The 21274-nt window shown below is 34.4% G+C and overlaps 1 protein-coding gene across 1 annotated transcript in view; it reads right to left on the bottom strand.

Moving 5' to 3' along the window:
- Positions 1 to 21274, bottom strand: part of LOC149782086 (uncharacterized) — a 164338-nt gene that overhangs the window by 53142 nt on the left and 89922 nt on the right. The window contains exon 10 of the mRNA XM_089933519.1: positions 1855 to 1907. Coding sequence (XP_089789645.1) covers positions 1855 to 1907 — 53 coding nt within the window. The remainder of the gene's footprint in view (positions 1 to 1854; positions 1908 to 21274) is intronic.

The raw sequence follows: 21274 nt of genomic DNA, 5'->3' as shown, positions 1-21274 counted from the left end.
ATCACCTTAATTTAACCCCTATTACGATTTCCTGCTGTACAGTAATACAGTCTAGTTGCTTTTAATACATGTAAATTCATCCGGCTAAAACATTAATATTTTGCAAAACGTGATCACGTGTGACACAAGCTCTTATGCGAAAGCTAATTGTATCGCATTTTGTGTTCCGAGCTTCTCTTATGATTTAATTTCCATGACAACTGTGTCATACTCTAGTACTCAAGACTACATATAGCATTCCAAAATGTAATAGAAAACATATACTTGATAGGTATTTTAATCTTACTAACAATTATAAGAACTGGAAAAAATGTCGTTTGCTATTGATTGCTCATTATTAATTTTGGTACAGTACTTCAAAAGCAGCATACAGTTTATTGCTTCTCAAGATAACACTTGTTACTGATATTCTTCTCTTCATGATGCACTAATAGAAAGATTTGTTTGAAGGATATTTCAAGGGAACTTGAATGTCTAACACATATTGTCAGAAAGAAAATTTGTAGAGGAAGTGTTCACTCTCCCATTTTTGGTTCAAAATATGCAACAATGAACAAAAACTATTATTATTTGAGTATTTTGTCTAATTTATTAAATTCCGAAAGATTTGCAACCGTGTTTTTCAATGCGGTTTCACAATGCAAGTAAAATATCTGTCACATTTTATTGATATTAAATAAAATAAAGTAAAATTAGAAGAATAAGGTGAATCATGTCACACATTATCTTTTAGTTACTACACAGATGATTTCTTGCTAATCACATTTGAAAACATCTAAGCCAATTACGAATGCGATGTGTTAGCAATTCAAAATGGGAGAATTATAACTTTCCCTTAGAATACTCTTTGTAAACATTTAGTTCACCTTGAAAACGTATAGGAAACAAAACTCTTGAGCAGTTGGTTGAATTATTTTATTCCTATAATTGTATCTGGTTTAAAGAAAATAAATGCTAAAAACCAGGTCATATATGACTCAACTTCTGAAGTGCAGCATATTGTATTGTTTTCACTGTAATAACTGTTCCATATCGGAGTTTAAGGTTTAAAATCTTTAGAGTCCCACAACTACGCAGACATGAAACTATCAGAGAAAACCGCACATTTGTAATTTGTATGCACAAATCCCGTACAAATGCTAATAATTCTCTAATGTTTGTAACTCAACACAATTGTCGAAAGAAAAAAGAAAAACACCTGCTGAGCCCGGCAAGAATTACAAAGCTTTACTTTCCCAGAGTAAAGATATCCACAACATGCTGTAAAAAGAATACAGTTGCTCATGAAATTAATTAATTAAATTCAATTATCAAAGGCGAAGTTTTCAAAAATTAATTGCAAATATTGTCTCACACTGTAAAGTAATTACAGCTCGAGACCAGTATGCTGCAATTCTGATAATTGCTTCCTAATATTTATGGATGACCACGAACGAAGTGTAAAAGCGAGATCAAAACTAATAGAAACCAATCTTCCAAAAGAAAGCATGAACCAGAGAAACAATTTCAGCAATAGTCTTGACAAAATAATTTGTATTTCCTTTTCAGTCAGTAGGACAATGGTCTACTCTCAAGTAGCAGAATTAGACAAAATATTCGAATATTCACACCACTGCCAGATATGTGCACTTGACATTCTTTACTGTATGAATCAGTTTGGAACATGATGATTACTTATCATGCCGTGTCATAACAATGAAAAATGTGAATTCATGACTGATATGTAACACAAATTTAGAGTGTCACATTCAAATAATTATCGATATATGTAGTCGAGTGGTCCCAATGTATCGCTCAACAGTTCAAGAATGTAGCTTCATACCCTTTACAATATATTGCTTTTTAGGTACTTACTTGCAGTAATCAGTTTGATTTGATTCAAACTGTTGTCCAGATAAATACCTTTCCTGAAATAATACAGAAATAATTATTGTTAAACGTCACAAAGGACACAACGTAGTCCTGTGTGCTTATGGTTTAGCTACCGATTTTCATTACTGAAAGGACCAGATTTAATATCTTACAATTACCCTAATTAGCAATATGCTGCATTGATAATACCACTGGAATTCATTTGAAATTCTCTACTTTGGAGGTGCGAGAGCATGTTCAGGTGTATTTGAGACCGAATACACGATGTGGAAGTTCCTTTTAAATGTTTATTTTGTAGCCAAGACAATGAAATTATTTGATTTTCTTACAGTTATTGATTGTGCTCTTTCTGTCACTGATTTTAAGATCATAGAGTCGTAAGAGGGAGATAATACATTGACTTCAATACAACATTCCTTAGGATAGTTAGTAATACTTGAAATTGAATTTATTTAATAAATCAAGAGTGTACAGTTACATGTCAATTTCTGTTGAAATGTGACACGTTTTGAAGAAAGCAATAGAAAGTTCTCTAGTCCATTACCAAGAAAAGGAAATATTTGTTACGAAGGAACAGTACTTGTTCAGTATGCAAGATGCTAATTGTTTGTATATACTTTGCAAACAGTGGATTTGTATTATCTTCCTATGTATGTCTACAATAAAAGGTGTCAACTAGTCACTGCAAGGACAATAAGGCATATAGTTCTTTTACAAGACGATATTGTAGCAAATTAACATATTAAAACATTTTTATGCTATTTAACAGCATGCAATATTCGTCACAATTCTAAATATATGAATCACATTTTCGTCCCATTTGCGTAAGGTTCTGTAAAACAATTGAATGAGTCGAGTGTTTAGAGATTGAAAGAAGAATCACACTGTATTTGTAGAAGATATATATATATATATATATATATATATATATATATATATATATATATATATATATATATATATATATATATATATATATATAGTTATAGTTATTCTTCAAACGGACTGTATCAAAGATATGCTAGCATTTCATTCAATACGATGTATTTACTTATGGCCAGGTAAGCTAATAGATAGTTTATGGAGTTCTTTAATCATCTCGCAGATGCTAAGGAGTGCAAGAAAGTGGTCTTAAAGGTACAACTATCACAAGAAACTTCACCCAAATCTTCAGATGATGTTGCCCCTAAGGCCACAAACCACACACAATATTCCTTCTGGGCACCCGTGCCTGCAGTTAAAAATACCCGATATAATTAGAAATATGGAACTATAAGCCTGTGGTCAGGCCTTGTGATAATATTAGTGTGATGGATAGGGGATCCATATATGCGTGCGGGTGTATCAGGCTGTATGTCTGGTTGTCTGTATGCATGTATGAGATGGAAGTAGGTGCGACCATCAAGGCCATACAAGGATGGAAGTGCTGATTTGCAAATTTGTGCGCATGGTGGATCCATGAAGGGTTGGCATGGCCAATATAAGTGTGGGATAACATGAATTCAGGAGAACTGTGTGTGGATTTGACAATGGACATATGAACCAGGTCAAAATACAAGGTTTACATGTATTTAATTTAGTTATACATTATGAATCGTACGGATTGTACAAATGACTGTGAGTCATGAGTCATACGTTTGGTACAGTTTTTATGTTGATTGCAATTGATCATGTTTGTTTCAGCTGTTTATGTTGTTTCAATCAAGTACATTTATTATATGGGGTGCTTCAACTGAGTACAAACGAGTTACATTTATTACACGAGTTTATATAAATCTTTCATTACATCAGATTACATGAATAACATCTTGGGTTTACTGTATCATGTCTCCACAATTCTAAATATATGAATCACATTTTCTTCCCATTTGTGTAAGGTTCTGTAAAACAATTGAATGAGTCAAGTGTTTAGAGATTGAAAGAAGAATCACACTGTATTTGTAGAGGATATACATATTTGTATTAATTCATTTAATACATTTCCATCTTTCATCACACTGTGTTGTGTTTTCATTTAATCCAAGCATGCATTCAGGTCAAATCCTGTTACACCAACAAAATGATAAATTCCCGAGTCAAGGCAATTGTACTTTGACTTTTAACTCACGCTCACGCAATCCACAATCAATACCAGCAAATTTTTCTGACTTGCTTCATTGTTGATTTCGTCTTTAATTAGCATTGTCATAAATGAACGCTTACTATGGAGTATGAATGTACTAATCATCGAATTGAACAATATAAACGAATGATACTTAGTCTCAAACCACATATTGACAGTCATACAGTTATGAGGGTGAAAAATAAATTCATTTTGTTGCAGTCTTTTTATTTCTGGATCAGTAGAAAATGCACATTTTTACCGGTTCGTGATTGTGATGTAATGATATCCAATGTATTAGAACTTTTGGCAGATTAGGATATGCACCTGATGATCAAGAGTGAAATTCATGGAGATGACTATGTTGCCAAAGTCTCTGCTCATAACTAGGCTTAATAAATATATTGTGCATGTGCATATCCACTTACAAAAATTCGATGAAATATGACCTTAAGTCACAGGAAAAAAGACAATGAAGTTTCATATTTAGCATATATTCTGAGGAAAACAATGTGATGATTGGATCCTATGACATTAATAGAGGTTTATATATATATATATATATATATATATATATATATATATATATATATATATATATATATATATATATATATATATATATATATATATATATATATATATATATATATATACTTACAATGGATATCATGTTTAATTGGAAAAATACACGTATCGTATGCATGCTGTATTTACTTGATGCTTAACATAAATGTCATACTGTGTTCTTGTCAGGGTGAATGCTACGTAAAAGCGATGGGTGGATGCATTACTAACTACATGAACCAGTACTTATATCATTACGCAACTCGATGTATTAAACTGTATTCAAGGCACATTGGTTGTCGTTTGTTACATTATCAGCCAAATGCATATTCGTAATTATTTAAGTGAGATAGTTATTCAGGTGATCAACAAATGTGCCGGATAAACGGCAGCTTTGTAATAATCTGCACGCATAACAGCTTCTTCAACAATTACATAGGTGACTGGGCCGAAATTCTTAAACGTTTTAAGTGTTTTGATATTTCTAGATTTCACAGCATATAAGTTAATCCGTCCATAGCTAAAGTGTTGTAAAAAAAACAACATCCTTGTTCTTTGTCATTTTCTGTCTCTCCACACCCAATATAAGCAAATATGATCAAGCTCTGTGGGATAAGCATATATTAAATTGCATATTTGTTTAGCATATCTGAATATTCTGTTTTGTCAAGGAAGATATATGGGATGGGTATGACAGTTGTGAGTATCTTGGTTAGTTTAATCACAGTCTTTCAAATTGCAAATACTTATAATTGTCTATTCGAGATCCACATCCACAAATATCTCTCTCAATACTCACATATATAGGCACCACTTTAACCCCTTACGCATTGCTATAGATGGAACTCTGGATTTACCTTGTATAAGCAAACCAATGTAGAAGGTTGAGAAAAGTATTGGTATCGAGTAGGAAAAAAATGATCAAAATATTGAGAATAAAATGAAATTACAAAGAAAGAATATTCGAGTATAAGTGAAAATGAGTTTGTATGCACTTGATACATTTCAGAATTGTGTCTTTAATCAGAACTTAAAAGAGAGAATGGGAAGCACCTATGTTAATTGGCATTTTGTAGCGAAACGGTCGTGATCATTGCCAAACTATCCCAAAGAGGATACACTCTGTGTGTGTGTGTGTGTGTGTGTGATTTGGATTTTAACAAAGCCTTAAAAACTGTTCAGTCATATCTCTAAGCCGTATGTTGTGTAGCAGTTTATGATGATGTCTAGCACTTGGGCATCATGCAGCAGATATAAAGCATCATGTCCAACCCAGCTACATTAACCTGACGCAGGTCGAACAGTTGCAACACTAGCCTCATAGTGCTGCGCGCATAATGAGGTAGCTGTTAATATAATATATATGTCTTTGGTATGCCTCAGATGAGGTTCGAACCAGAGACGCTCTAACCACTTAAGCCACCGAAGCGGTCAAAGGATACTGTAATAAAAAGATAGATTGGAAACGTATTGCAGCTAATAGATAGAACAAATAGTTAACATTTAATATCAGATTCATTTATGATATGGGCCCGCGTGGCCAGTTGGTCTAAAGCGCTCACCGTTACTGATCACTGCCATCTCACCTTTGTCTGCGTGGGTTCGAGTCTCGGATTCGGCCAATGTTATGTGAGAAAGGTTACGATTAGCGCATCGTGGGTCGGTGGTTCTTTCCTGGCTTTTCCCGGGTTCTTCCTCCACCATTTATACTGGCCGCCATGTGTAGCCTATCTTGTGCTGATAATGGCGTTAAACCCTAGAACAATCACATCAGTTATGATAATTAAGATGTCGATCTGGGTGAACATGTTATACGGAGAACTCTACTCTATTCTTCTGCATTTATTCACACATCTGAAACACACACTTATATCCTGAAATCCAACTAGCTATTATGTATTGAGTAAAGTAGAATCCAACTTATAAGTATGAAAATTGTATTTAGCCGATGTGTTTTCAAATTGTAAAAATATACATTTTTAAAAGGTGGGGTTTGCACTGCACTTTGACATCTTGGAGTTCACACAACAAAGCGTCATTTGCAAATGCAGAATACAATGTACATGCTGTGTGCTGAATAGGAAGTGTGTAAGCCTCATTTTATTGTATTATGTTGAAGATGGTATTCTTACTATACAAGGAAAACTCTTATGTTGACAATATTCTACTGTGTCAACCGGAACGCAAATATTTAATATGAAAGTCAATCAAAGCAGAGCATTGAAATATTTTGAAATGTATGATCGCTTTTCAATGCAATTGTACAAATGTATTCTAATATCGCGCTCTTCTAATTTCACCTGATTGATACAAAACACAATTTAGTTTGAAAATATGGAGACTAAAAGGAAGACCATAATTATTATAAGAAATACTTAGAGCTTATTCATCTTAAATACAATACCAATGCTGCTGTAATTCTTTTTTCTGTACCTCAAAATATATGGAGACTTGATCATTAAATTACAAGCATAAAGAAACTATGTTATGAATACTAATGAAGTCATGTTGTTTTAAATTTTACTGCCCTGTCAAGTCATATGAAAACATATTCTCTCAATATAAAATCAGTATTGCTTGATATTCAGTTCGAATAGCATCATCATAAACTTGATAATTAAACAATATACACAATAGCATATATATATAATTGTATATGTGTGTTCATTAGTTATATCAGCTATTGCTTATCACTTATAGTTGTCTACTAAGCATTTAAGATTTATTACTCCACATGCAAATTTTATCATTTATTGTGCATGGTCTATCTATATTTATTACTTGATAAATAAGCCTTCCTACGAACGATCGAAAAATAAAAAGCGTCGACAGATTTTTAAAAAGCGTCGACACTTTACTGAGAAAATCTCTCCTGCATTTTTCTAATTAATATTACTCCATTGTCGTTGGTGATCTTTTCTAGTGTATTGTGCATGCGGAGTAGCTTGCGCTTGTGAAAAGAAATTTTTAAATTTTATTATATCCATGTCACCGCTGCACGAAGTTTGATGAATATTTCTCATCGTGTGTGTATCAATTCCATTAAACACAACTAAAATATTACAGTTATCTCTGATCACTTTTGGTATTTGTGTTTTTATGTCTACCTCTAGAAAATATTCTAGCTGGGTTTGTTTGTTTATCCAGCATCACATCGTCGTACACAACCAAATTAATAATAAATCCATCTATGGAATCTACTGATGGTGCTTCATCAATATAAGTTATAAACTTGATAACATCGTCATCTAGTAATCGCGCGTTTTCATTAAAATCCTTGAGCACGTCATAACATCATTGATCATCAGCTGACGGGGCTACCAAATACAATTTATCCCACTTTAACCATCTCATTATAAGATTAAGTAACAACTGTGTCTTTCCACTTCCAGGTGGTCCTATTATTATCATTCTGATGGAATTCTGTAACGCACGATGATGCTTGACAGGTTCTCGTTTTCTTGTCGCTGAGAAATCAATTATATCCATGCTGTATAAAATATCTATGGATTTATATTGTGTGAAGTGCAGGACGCGTACCCCGACGGATACACTAACAACTATTACCACAAAAAATAACAAATCAGCAGTTACGGGTAAGTGTACGCGTTGTTGTACAAAGAAATTCAAACTTATTTCTACTGACAAGTCAGTGCAGTCAGGTGAAAAACCAAAACCAAAATTAAGTATAAAAAAACGCAACGCAGAGGTGATATTGCAGCACAATTAACAAAGTTACCGGGAACTCCGTGGGCTAAATAATCAGGAGAAAAACATCTACCAGGATATAATTATTGCAGTCCTGGTACTCGACTCGATATCAGGCTTGATAATCAAGATCAACCAAAACCAGACGAGGAACCAATAAACGCTATTGATAAAGCATCTCATGCTCATGATGTTGCGTATAAAAGCAATGATCTACAACATAGGCATATTGCAGATGTGAAATTAATTTATGCGTTAAATTCCGTACAAAATAAAAATATCAAAGAAAAATTAGCTAATTGGTTAGTAAGATCCGTGATGAAAGGTAAATTAGCGCTAGGGGCTGGTAATATATAAAAATAGAATCGATTTATTATTCTCCAAGAGGATACTGGAAAGGTAAAGCAGCAATTAGTAAACTTGCTGATGCAGCAGCGATTAAACATTCTACTGCTAAAGCGTGGTTATCCAAACAGGCAATATGGCAAATTTACCTACCACTACCTAAGCAAATTGGATTTGTACATTTCGATGTTAGTGTTCCTAATGAAGTTCATCAAGCTGATATTCTGTTTTTACCACATGATACTGTACGTAGAAAAACGTACAAATACGCGATAACTGTTGTTGATGTTGCAAGTAGATATAAAGATGCAGAACCGCTATCTACGAAGACAGCATCTGAAGTAGCCGATGCTTTTAAACGAATTTATCAACGAGGTGGTCTGCGATGGCCACAGCTGCTACAGCTTGATCCTGGCAAGTAATTTTTTGGTCCAGTATCATCGTTGATGAAACAACATAATACTAAAATACGACTAGGACATACTGCAGTTCATCGTGATCAGGCAAGTGTTGAACGACTTAATCGAACGCTCGCTGAGCCGTTATTTGGATATCAATACGCGAAGGAATTTATTCAGGATACGAGATCTCGTGAATGGGTTGCAAGATTACCAAGTGTGATAGCAGCGTTAAATAACGAGATCACTCGAGCGACCAACATGAAACCTACTAATGCAATTACAAAAAAAAAATATACCTACACAACGACGTGATCTTTCAGCACAGCTAGTATTAGGTAATATCACTGTCAGGCATTTATACGAGCCCGGTGAACTCGAAGGTGGTAAAAAAAGAGCGACTGATCCTATTTGGTGTGTTACCACTCATAAAATATCCACCATGACAAGATCTTCAGGTAGACCCGCAATCTACAGGCTGGATTCAAATGCTCCTCAACGTGGATTTGTACGTGAACAATTACAAGTAATTCCCGAGGAAACACAATTATCACCGCGATCACTTAACTAGCTCCGTTACGTCGATTACACTCAAGACAGGTCAACATAATATTTTCTCGTGTATGACCGCGACTAATATCTTTTCTGTCTACGGTAAATTGTCTTGGATAATTTGTTAGATACCGCCATAACATTACACAATTACAACTTGCACAATGATTATTTTGTTGTTGCTTCAATGTGCTGATAAATTCGACGTCGAGATCAAAATCGCGTTTATTTTTTTATCAGATTGTTTATAACCAACTATTTTTGTCTTATTACATCACTTTGACATTCGTCAATATCATCACTAATCACTGACGAGTCCATGACAATTCGTCTCAATTGTGATATTTTTCTAACTGGAGACACTGCAAGATAAAGTTCGACCATGCTATGTGATCATCGATGATCCAAACAACTGTATCAGTAATAGTTAATCCCTGAGATGAATGAATCGTCATTGCGTATCCAAGCGTCCACGGGGATTTATCAGCACGTAGAGCATCTTCAACAACATCAACATCAACTGTGATAATATCATTCAGCACAAGATTCTGTTTCCCCTGTCCTGGTATATCAACGTCAATATTCTGCCGCCGTGTATATGCTGGTCGATAACATAACGGAACTGGCAATATTGGATATTTTTCTTTATGCAACTGAAACAACTCTCGTTGAAGTGTATCACGAACTATGTTTTTACTTGCAACTATCAGATCATTTGGTCGCCACGTTTGTAGAAAGTCATTCATGGGTGTTTCTGAAATTATTCTACGCATTACTTCACACTGAATTTTATTCGGTTGTAGTCTGATTAATTTTTAAACTGTTTCAACGTTGTATCAAGTGCTCATTGATCATCATTCATTTCTTCGTAATAATCGACAAAGTTCTTTAGCCATCCATGTGGAGATGGTCCAACAAGCGGTGGTAGTTGACCATGATCGCCACACATTATTACAGCAGTATTTCTTGTTAACAACCAATCTAGAAATGTTTTTAATGTTTCTAACGACACCGTGTATATGTCATCCCAAATGATGATTCTTGGAATGTATTTTTCACCCATCCTTAAAGATGTCAATGTATCACCCTTCCATCGGAAAAAGCTGTGATAAGTACATGATTGTACTCCTCGTTGTTTCATTTCTCGCGCGAGTCTGTGTGTAGGTGTCAGCACGATCATATCTGAGTTTTGAAATAGTTCGATCGCTCCAGTGGTTTTACCAGAGCTACCCGGTCCGTTTATGTATATCGTTTTATATCTAGCTATTGGATCATATACCGATGGTAACAACGAAGTTGTCGATGATATATTTGATCGTTGATTTTTATAATAATCATCTTTGATCATAACATCTGCTGATTCTGAATAATCAAGGATACTTTCTTTCTTTATTCTCCATGAAACCCACGGTGCATTATCATCCGTAAAATCATCCAACAACGTTGCATGTTTCTTATCGATATAGAACGAATCTGTTGCAACCCTAACTGCGGTACCAGAAAAATTATTTATCATAGATAGCAAGTTTATGCTCACGTAGGCCAACATCGATGATCTTAAATGTGTATACTGAGACGATTCTCCATCCTTATAGCTTACAATCGTACCTAATCGTGTTTCATTTGATACATAAACGTCCTCGCGGTTTATAAATATATATCTCACTGCTGCATCAGCAACTATGAAATCGTATTCGGTATCATCCAGTATTAATCGTGCATGACGTTGTTTATGATCATATGCACCACCCTGAGTAAACTGTCCTATTATTTTTCTTTCAAGATCTTTTGCTGTTTTATCGCTATTATTGAGTTTAATCTCGAGGATTTTAGGAGCTTCTTTGATAATACTATCAAGGAAAGCATCAGGACATTTTTCTCTAAATTCCTTAATGACCTCATCGAGACTGATATTTTCCCCCGATGGTAACCAAACCTCGGTTTGTTACTTATATGATATAATTGCCTCACTAACCACCAACGTTACCAATATCGCACAATCGAGTATATATCGTAATAAAACTATTGGTGCCCAGCGTGTTTCTAAGAAATGTCTACCAAACCAAACATAACATATCGTATGAAGATCCATAGCAAACTCGAATGATTCAACACAAGCAGATCCAGTTAGATCAAAATCCGGCAATGGTCCATTTATCGATACTCGCGTCATTTCATGTGCTGGATGACCGAACCTTGCAAAATAATTAGAACAATCTCCGTATCCGAGAAAACATCCTGGATAACACGCAACCATATCAACAGATATCATATCGTTGTAATTATGTTTGGTATTCCACAATCCGCCGTGGCCATACTGGACACAACTTGATTGTATATCCGAAAGAAGTTCATGTCGGGTTGGTTTCCACGAGTTTTTTCTCTAGCAACATGAGCTGCAACTCATCAATGTTTTCTGAATATTTTTGAGCAAGATTTTTCATTTCTTCATGAAAGGATCCTTTACGATATATTTCACCGTTAGGTTGCACAAATTGATCATATTTTTCATCATCTGAGCTCTTAAATAACCACACTGACACAGGATCATTTTTACTTATTTTGTTAATAAAATCAAACATGTTATCATCATAAAATTTAACAGTTCGATCTCTTGGAAATATTGTTACTGCGCTAGTCCATGCATGCGCGTTATGATCAATAATTTCGATCGAAGCTCCTTTTGGTTTATATTTTGATTCATATAATATTTCTTCTGTTATCGTCGCTACGGTTATTGGAAATTTTAATCTTTTTCCTAACTCAGCGACGTCTTTGATAGAAGCTCCGGTATCTTTAACTGTTTCGCCCCACTCGTTTATTATTTTACGTCTTTTTTCTGTTAAACCGTTTCCACGGGCTGCGTTTGTAAAATGTTCTATTACTCGTTCGGCTACACAGTTTAGTTTTGAAAATTTCATTGGCGCCAGCTTATCAACGCTAGGTTTCTCATTTATCACATAGATTCCATAAATAACTGCTGTTACAGGATACGCTCGCTCATAATACGGTTTATCAATACCGGTAAATAGACCTGGTTTGGAATTTCTACTTAGTATGACAGCTTTTTCACCCTTGTATACAGGATCATATTTGTCACGGATAATCCAGTTATCTGTTTCTGCAAGTATGACAAATTTTATTCTGAAAATATAACTTCTATCATCGAGCTGTTTAATAATAGCTGATGCTCTTTTGTCATTCATCGTAGCAACGACACCTTTGAACTTGACCTTGTCATTGCGAATAATCTTGAACGTTGACCAGACATGAGATGCACCATATGCATGAAATTCTTCTTGGCGTCGTGAATTTTATTGACCAAACCTTTACTTCTCCGATCAACCAGATCTCGTATTGGCACGTCAGGAGATATCCTGTCGAGGTTGAATTTACTTGTTTTCCAAGGCTTTATTCGGGATAATCTTTTAAATTCATCCATATTATATTTCAGACAAGTATTTAAATAAAAAAAATAGTATATATACAATGTCTCAATGCAAATGGTTAATGATCGGATCATTAACTCGTTGTAATAAACCCTGCAGGAAGGAATCTGCGGACAACACATGCAAAACGTTCACCGTGGAAGCTTAGGACCAATACCATGTCTGAGGAAAAACACAGTTGTGTGCGTGTTGTGGTGGTAAACGATACAGAGAGCTTAAAATATATTATGACCAAAAAAAACAAAACGGTCCTGACAGAGTCAATAACAACGCTATAAAATCCATGGAGGATTATGTAACTAAGTTTTCAGACAAATTATGATTTAAACAAATGATATTATTGTATAATGAAGCAAAATAAATTTGTCCCACATCCTACAATAACAAACTACGGATCAAATATTGATGGTGTGATCAGAAATTGTCGTTTAAAAGAAACCAGTTGGTTATATTAATAATCATGTTTATCTATTGTTTACTGTTGGGAAGAAACCTTATCTCTGTCATCGATTCGTGTATGAATGTCACAAGGTGTTGATCAAAGATGGTCTAGTGATCGATCATATTGACGGAAATCCTCAAAATAATAATTTATCCAATCTTCAAACTGTTACACAGAGCGATAATAATACACACGGTAATAGAGGAAGATGTAAAACAACCGGAAAGAGGGCGGTAAGATCTATAAACACAGAAACTGGCGAAGAGATTATATTTCAATCAATTAATTCAGCTGGCAAATATTTTGATATGTGCCGGCGTTCGGTACAGTTTGTCACGGAAAATATGTATAAATCCACTTTTTCCAGTAAATAAAAACAAAGAATCGTCTTCCAATATTGCTAATGAGATAAACTATCATCACTACCTCAAATTATATTTATGAACTAATTTTTAACCATTTATTATTTTGGGTCGCAGTATTTCCCCTATATACTACTTATTTTTTGACTCATGCGAAAGGGAGATTACTTCTGTATGTATATATTTATTCGTAGATTTCTGATTTTTATGGTCGTAATTGGTCAATTCAATATCTACGTCGTAATTAATATATATAATTATACTCGTAGAAAGATATTTATATTTTTTAGCTTACAAAATAAATATATAAACGTATTTCTCATCATACAATGTAGCGAGTTATTTTTAGATCTGTTATGAGAAATCGAGGCAGAACACGCAGTTTATATATTTACAATCTGTTTAGAAACTGCTGTCATAATGAATAAAAACGTTTGATAATGCTGTGGTAGCATATATATATATTTTATCAGGGCAGAACACGCTGTTTATATATTCACAATCTGTTACGAAAAAATCTTGGCAGAACACGCTGTTTATATATTTACAGTCTATTCAGAAACCACTGTTTTAATGCAGATATATTCAGAAACTGCTGTTTTAATGTAGAAATATTTACAATTTATTGAGAAACTGCTGTTTCAATGTAGAAATATGTATAACTTACAATCTATTCAGAAACCGTAGCTATATAATAATTTCTGAAACATATATTGTTAGTTGTTTATATAGCTCAGTTGGTAACGTATCGGACCGTAATACTTGTGGTCCGGCGATCGAATTCCCATGGCTGACAACTGTCGGTGGTACGTATATTAGCGATTTTTATAATTAATTGGGGTACCGCCAGGACCTCTCCGCTCAACAGAACCTCTCCAACCACGTCACTGGTGGTTGATACATGTTTTGTGTCACCCACGGGCTGATTATTCGGAGTGTTCTGTTGAACGTAGAAAATGGCCTATATATGTTTGTGCCGTCATTCATTCATTGTATATACTCATTCATTGTATGTTTGTGCCGTCATTCATTCATTGTATATACTCATTCATTGTATGTTTGTGCCGTCATTCATTCATTGTATATACTCATTCGTTGTATATATTATAAATACTACGTGTTGTGCTGTCCTTAATTAAGATTATATGTTCCGTGTATCCTCTAAACTTAGTAGAATGCGGTGGCAAGCTACAAGTTATGGGGTTGTAAATACGTAAATACTACGTGTTGCGTTTCGTGTATCCTCTAAACTTAGTAGAATGCGGTGGGAAGCTACGAGTTTAATAGGGATTATATGTTGTGTTGTCATCACCAAACGCACCCTCTTGGGCCTCTGGACCGTTGTTTGACGGGTTAGGGGCTCTCATAGGGGGTAGTGTTTCGTGTGCCCGTTGAACTTTGGTAGAATGCGGTGGCAAGCTACGAGTTCTGAGTTGTAAATATGTAAATACTATATGTTGTCCTGTGCCCGTTGAACTTTGCTAGAATGCGGTGGCAAGCTACGAGTTCTGGGTTGTATTGTCCTTGTAAATACAATATGTTGTGCTGTGCCCCTTCCTGAACCTGCTAAAAGACTCGAATAGAGGTTCATAGGGGATATATTTTTTCTTTTAAATATATATCTATACTAAATAATGAACTATAAAAATATCAATGATGTAATTGTTGCTATTAAAAAATTAGAAAAAGACAGTATTAATATATCTGATGAACTGAATCCTGAAAAGATTATTTCTGATTTTGAAATCTTACAAGAACGTAAAAATGATGGTGGTTTTACACTGTCGTCTGAATACAAGTTCATAAAAAGCGTTCAGGCAGCGATGATCCGGTCACTAGCTGCAGTAAAAAGATGATCAGGTCAAGGACTTCGTTCCTCTCTCTCTGCCGCAGTAGAAAAAATTAGATCCGAGTTATCCCACGAATACGAGGCAAATAAAACGAGTATTACTCGTATACGACAATTAAAGAAGATCATGTTAGATCGTGAAATGACCAAACAAGTGTAATATTTTTATTTATTCTGAAATATTTTTATTTATTCTGAAATATTTTATTTATTCTGAAATATTTTATTTTTTGCAAAATCTGATCGATTTGGTCAATTTTGAGTACCCATTTACTAGTCAAAATTAACAAACTGATTGATTTGCACGATTTTGAGTACTAAACTACCATACCAATTTAAGATCTTTCTTATAAAATAGAAAGATATTTCAGAATAGTAATAAAATATTTCAGAATAATAATAAAATATTTCAGAATAATAATAAAATATTTCTGATAAAGTAAAATATATTTCAGAATAATAATAAAATATATTTTGTAGTATTTTTGCAAAACTGATCGATTTGCATGATTTTGAGTACCTAAATACCATCAGAATTAAGAAACTGATTGATTTACATGATTTTGAGTGCCCATTTATACTAAAAATTAACAAATTGATTGATTTGCATGATTTTGAGTGCCAATCACCTTATCAATTTCTGATAAAAAATATTTCACAATAATAGAATATTTTTTGTATTATTTTTTGCAAAACTGATTGGTTTCATTAATTTTGAGTACCAATCACCATATCAATTTTGGAATTAAAAAAATGATTCACAATAATAGGATATTTTTGTAGTATTTTTGCAAAACTGATCGATTTGCATGATTTTGAGTACCTAAATACCCATCAGAATTAACAAACTGATCGATTTACACGATTTTGAGTACCAACCACTATATCAATTTCAGAATAAATTAAAATATTTCAGAATAAATTAAAATATGTCTGATAAAATAAAATATTTCTGATAAAATAAAATATTTCAGAATAAATTAAAATATTTCTGAAAAATCTACGATAAAGTCTTACAACAATCATAAGATAAAGATCTACGATACAAGTCTTACAATAAAGATCTATGATCTTACATATAGATTGACAATCGATTCCTCTCCACGCAGGTCAATTAATCGTCCTATGTGGTCAGTTAGTTTAAAATTTATTCGTGTTAATATATTATTATGACACCGCAGATAAACAGGATTAGGAGGAGGGTCAGTAACACGAGCTCGAAAGTGTATATCAACGACAGATTGTTTGGATAAATCAAGATGTTCCAGTGAAAAATAATAAATCGGATATAATGTTGTAAAATCTAACTGTGATATTTGCAGCCCAGTATCCATGTTTTGATCACGTCCCATAAATGACATCAAAGGATGATATACACGCGCTACATGATTTTGATAAAAATTTTGTTGTATATTCTCTGTTGTTCTTGTTGTCCGTTTATACGCAAGAAAACTTCATTAACTCCAAGTTTGTCAAATATCATATGTGAACGTTCTTGATTATTCGTCCGAGCATTATCTTGCAGCGAAATACAAATATGCCGTGGTGCATAAACACCTTGTTGTGATGCTATATGCCATGTAAATAAACCATTAATAGAACTTTGAGTAGCATCTGTGGTTACTGTCAGCCATGATTACAATGATTTACCACCTTGATGCATAAAAGAGTAATTTTTGTTCTTCAGCAATAGATGGAATCATTATTGGCATCCGAAATGAAAGCTTCTTTATATTTACTTTACCAGCATCGGCAACACCAGCACCTCGCCAGATTGCATCATTATCATCACCTTTTCTTGCGAGTACAACTGTGCATTTAGCTCCAAAGATGACCTTTCTAACATTTCTGTAAAATCCAAAGATGTGAGACAATGGAATCGCACATGAAAAACTTATATTATCTCCTGACAACGCTGCTCGGCGTGTTGCAAACCCTAAGTTGTAAGTCGCGTTAGCACCCTTAACTACAGGCTCCACATCTGCGTCATCAACAGCGGCAGAGTGGTTTTTTGGTCGTCTCATAGCATACTGAACATGATCAGCGTGGTTAGTAATATCCTTGGCAAACATCATTGTTGGACCGGTTGATCTTGTGTAATCATCAGAATATCTCGCTAGACCAATTATTGTTGTAGCAACATCAACATCATTCTGAATTTATTCAATATTTTTTCCATCAATCATGTGTGTGGCGCTACTAAACAGTGCCATAATCCCATTGTTGACAAAACCAACTCGGTCATCGATGACGTAGTTAGTATCATCCGCCTTTACAAGTTCACCTTCTACTTCAATAAACGCCTCAGCGGGCAAGAAATATCTACTTGTATCCTGAACCTGTAATTCGATTCTCCCCCGCTGATTTGGTTGTCTTGCGTCATAGGAATAAAACTGATAATCACGTACTGATTCATCTTTGAGGACCGGTTCATCCATTTTAAAAGCTGAGTCGGATATTCGTTTAAAATTTTTATTATAATTACCATTTTTCCAAATGGTGATCTAAGTTATCATCGTCGACGAAGACCTCTTCCTGCTATTAAATTTACTGTTATATTTCTTTCTGCCTCTTCAGATAATTCCGCAAGTTTTGGTTTGCAGCCTGATTTATTATTTTACTGACATTTGCTGGTATCACTTCAGTACTTGGTACTTTTATTGGTTGTGATCTTCGTCGCATTAATCGTGCTAGTCTACCTTTGATCGCCGAGAACGCCTTACCAGCAACATTGACAATTGCACCAGGAGTTTTTTCACGAACAACGTCGATAGCCTTCATCGATAGCCATCACCGTACAACATCACCAAGTCCATCTCCGTAAATAGCTCTGTAGATTGGTAATGGTGAGTTTACCGCTCTGACCTGTACGGATTTACCATGATTATTGTGTACTATCATCTTATTTTATTTACCATTTATATAACAACTAGTCACTGTAATCATCAACAAGTCCTTCGATAAAATCTCGGTAAACGCCGATATCCATGATACCACCTTGAAATAATCGCCGACAAATATCAGCTGCCTCATTAATTATTTCTGGTGAATTATTCCAGGCACATTTTCCTCCTATGAGAACTTCTCACTGTGACACATCATTGAGGATATTATAGGGACAAACAAAGTTATTTCCCAGACCATTCCCCGTTGCTCCTTCTTCTGTTGTTTTCTTAAATAGTCTTAAGGGTGATCTTTCTTCTGTTGATTTTTAAGTAGCTCTTCAGACCTTTTAAGTTCCGACTTCAACCTTTGCTGCGGTGAAGAAGATTGTTGTTGTTCTATTTGTTGCAGAGGTGGAGGAGATTGATATGAAAGTTTCTGCTGGAGAGTTTTTCTCGTTCTATCTGTTGCAGAGGTGGAGGAGGTTGATATGAAAGTTCCTGCTGGGAGAGTTGTTCTTGGTCTAGTTGTTCCAGTCTCTCTCTATAAAGTCTTTTTATTTCTTCATAAAGACTTTTGTAGTCTGGACCTCTAGCTTGTTTTTTGTTTCTATATACGCGATATATCCATCTAATAAGATTATCATCACGTACTTTTTCATGACGGGGTTTTAAAATATCAGATTTATTAAATATATAAAATAATATTGTTTCGGGTAATTTTTCTATTATAGTATTTCTAATATCTTCGACAAACCATTTCCTAAATTTTGCAATCAATTCTACGTTTTTTACTACTAGTTCGGGTTCAGGTGCAAGTTCTTTTCTCACGTCGGCGACTTCAATACCTCCAAGCATTTCTTCACAAACGGGTGGAGGCTGAGCCGCAGCTATATCAGTTGGAAGATCTCGTAAAATCTTCTTTGTCTGTTTAGTTCTTCTTGCTTTTTTTCAGTTTGTTCTGCTGTTTGTTTTGATACCGGAAGAAGATCTTCTTTGATGACAGTTGTAACTTTCTCAGTAGCTGCAGTGACGGGTTTAAACAGTTTTTTAATATCTTCTTCGTACTCAAATTGTGATTGTTGCTGAGCTCGTAAGTTTTCTCTAAATGAGTCTCTGACAGGAAGAAATAATTTGATTGCTTCTAATCGTTCTCGAGCTATCCTTGCAGTATGAGATTCCGGATATACCATTATTTTAATATAACATAATGATTTAATTATAGCAGCAGAGCGGGTGAGTGGGACCTCGGCGAAGACGTAATTTGCGTAAAACGCATGCATAATAAACTAGAAAAGATCACCAACGACAATGGAGTAATATTAATTAGACAAATTTCGGAGAGATTTTCTCAGTAACGTGTCGACGCTTTTTTAAATCTGTCGACGTTTTTTATTTTTCGATCGTTCGTTGGAAGGCTTATTTTTAATTTTTCGACGCTTTTCGACCATTGGTCTGTTCACCCTCTCTGCTGCTACACATAACACATATTATTGTACATTCTTTCATCATTATTATTGTGTTCGTCTAACAGTCGTTTACATTTGTTTTATTCTTGCTCATCATTTTGTATTTCGAAGGGGTTCATACATGTTTCAATGACTGTTACAGTAGCACATTTTTCTCAGCATTGTTATTGAGTGTTTGCTTTGATGATGTAATTTGCTTCTTTCCTAGACAAAGTGCTTCATTCACTCCAAATATTGGGACTATTTTGCAACTGTATCATTACCATTTTGCGTGTCTATGTGTGTAATTTCATTGCAAATAGAAGTTACATGCTTTCTTTTGCCATTATTTAATACCACTGTCTTATTTGTAAAGTTCATATGGGGAAAATACAGTACTTGTGTGCATGTTCATAAGTGTGTGCAAGTGTTCAGGTTAATGTTATGATATATTTACATCTAAAATTCAGTGTGTATGAGAGAGGCATCTTTATACTCTCGGACAAAATACATGCTTTGAGCATTTTAGTACTCAGAATTTAGTGTATGAGTACCATAGAATGCATTGTGGTACAACATTCATTAGAAAGTGACTGTTGTTGACCAAGAGAAGAACAAGAATCACATACTTTTTATTTGTAGTTTTATAGGTAACAGGTAGAAGGATACACATCTGGACTAACGATATTGGACTAATGATATTGCCGTAGGACAGTGAGCTTATTTTTCTTCATTACATATATAGTCATATTTAGATATTTATGCTGCAGCACAATCAATTAGCTTAGAAAAGTGATTCAATTTGTGGAATCACATTGCTATCATATATTTTGTTAAATATCTAAAATGTCCCAGGTTCGAACCTCTGTCGTGTCATAACAAAGACTTATAAAAACGGTACTAACAGCTGCCTCGCTTGGTACATTAAGAGGTTAGTGTTAGGACTGGTTGTCCTGGTGTCAGGATAACGTGACTGGATGATACTACATGTTTGTGGCATTATGTCCCAGTTTTAGACAGCACTATAAACTGTCACACTGCATAAAACGTAGCGACATGTCTGAAACAATGTTAAAGCTACGTTACAGATCCAAATCACAAACATGTATGAGTTTCGTGCATAAGAAAATAATCTACTCTGCAAAGCATACTGTCTCAAATAAGGAAACTCCAATCAAATGATTTCTGCTATCAGATCTGACTGAAAGAAGTTTCCGTTTACATTTCAACTTAAAGAGCTTTATGACAGTTGTGTAGATGGAGTATAACGTTAATGCGTGTTATAAAGAAACAAAAGAT

The sequence above is a fragment of the Sinohyriopsis cumingii genome, chromosome 15 (genome assembly GCF_028554795.1).
Source record: "Sinohyriopsis cumingii isolate HCF-2022 chromosome 15, ASM2855479v2, whole genome shotgun sequence".
NCBI lineage: Eukaryota > Metazoa > Mollusca > Bivalvia > Unionida > Unionidae > Sinohyriopsis > Sinohyriopsis cumingii.
Note: the sequence above shows the minus strand (reverse complement) of the source record. Positions and strands in the feature narration are given on the sequence as shown.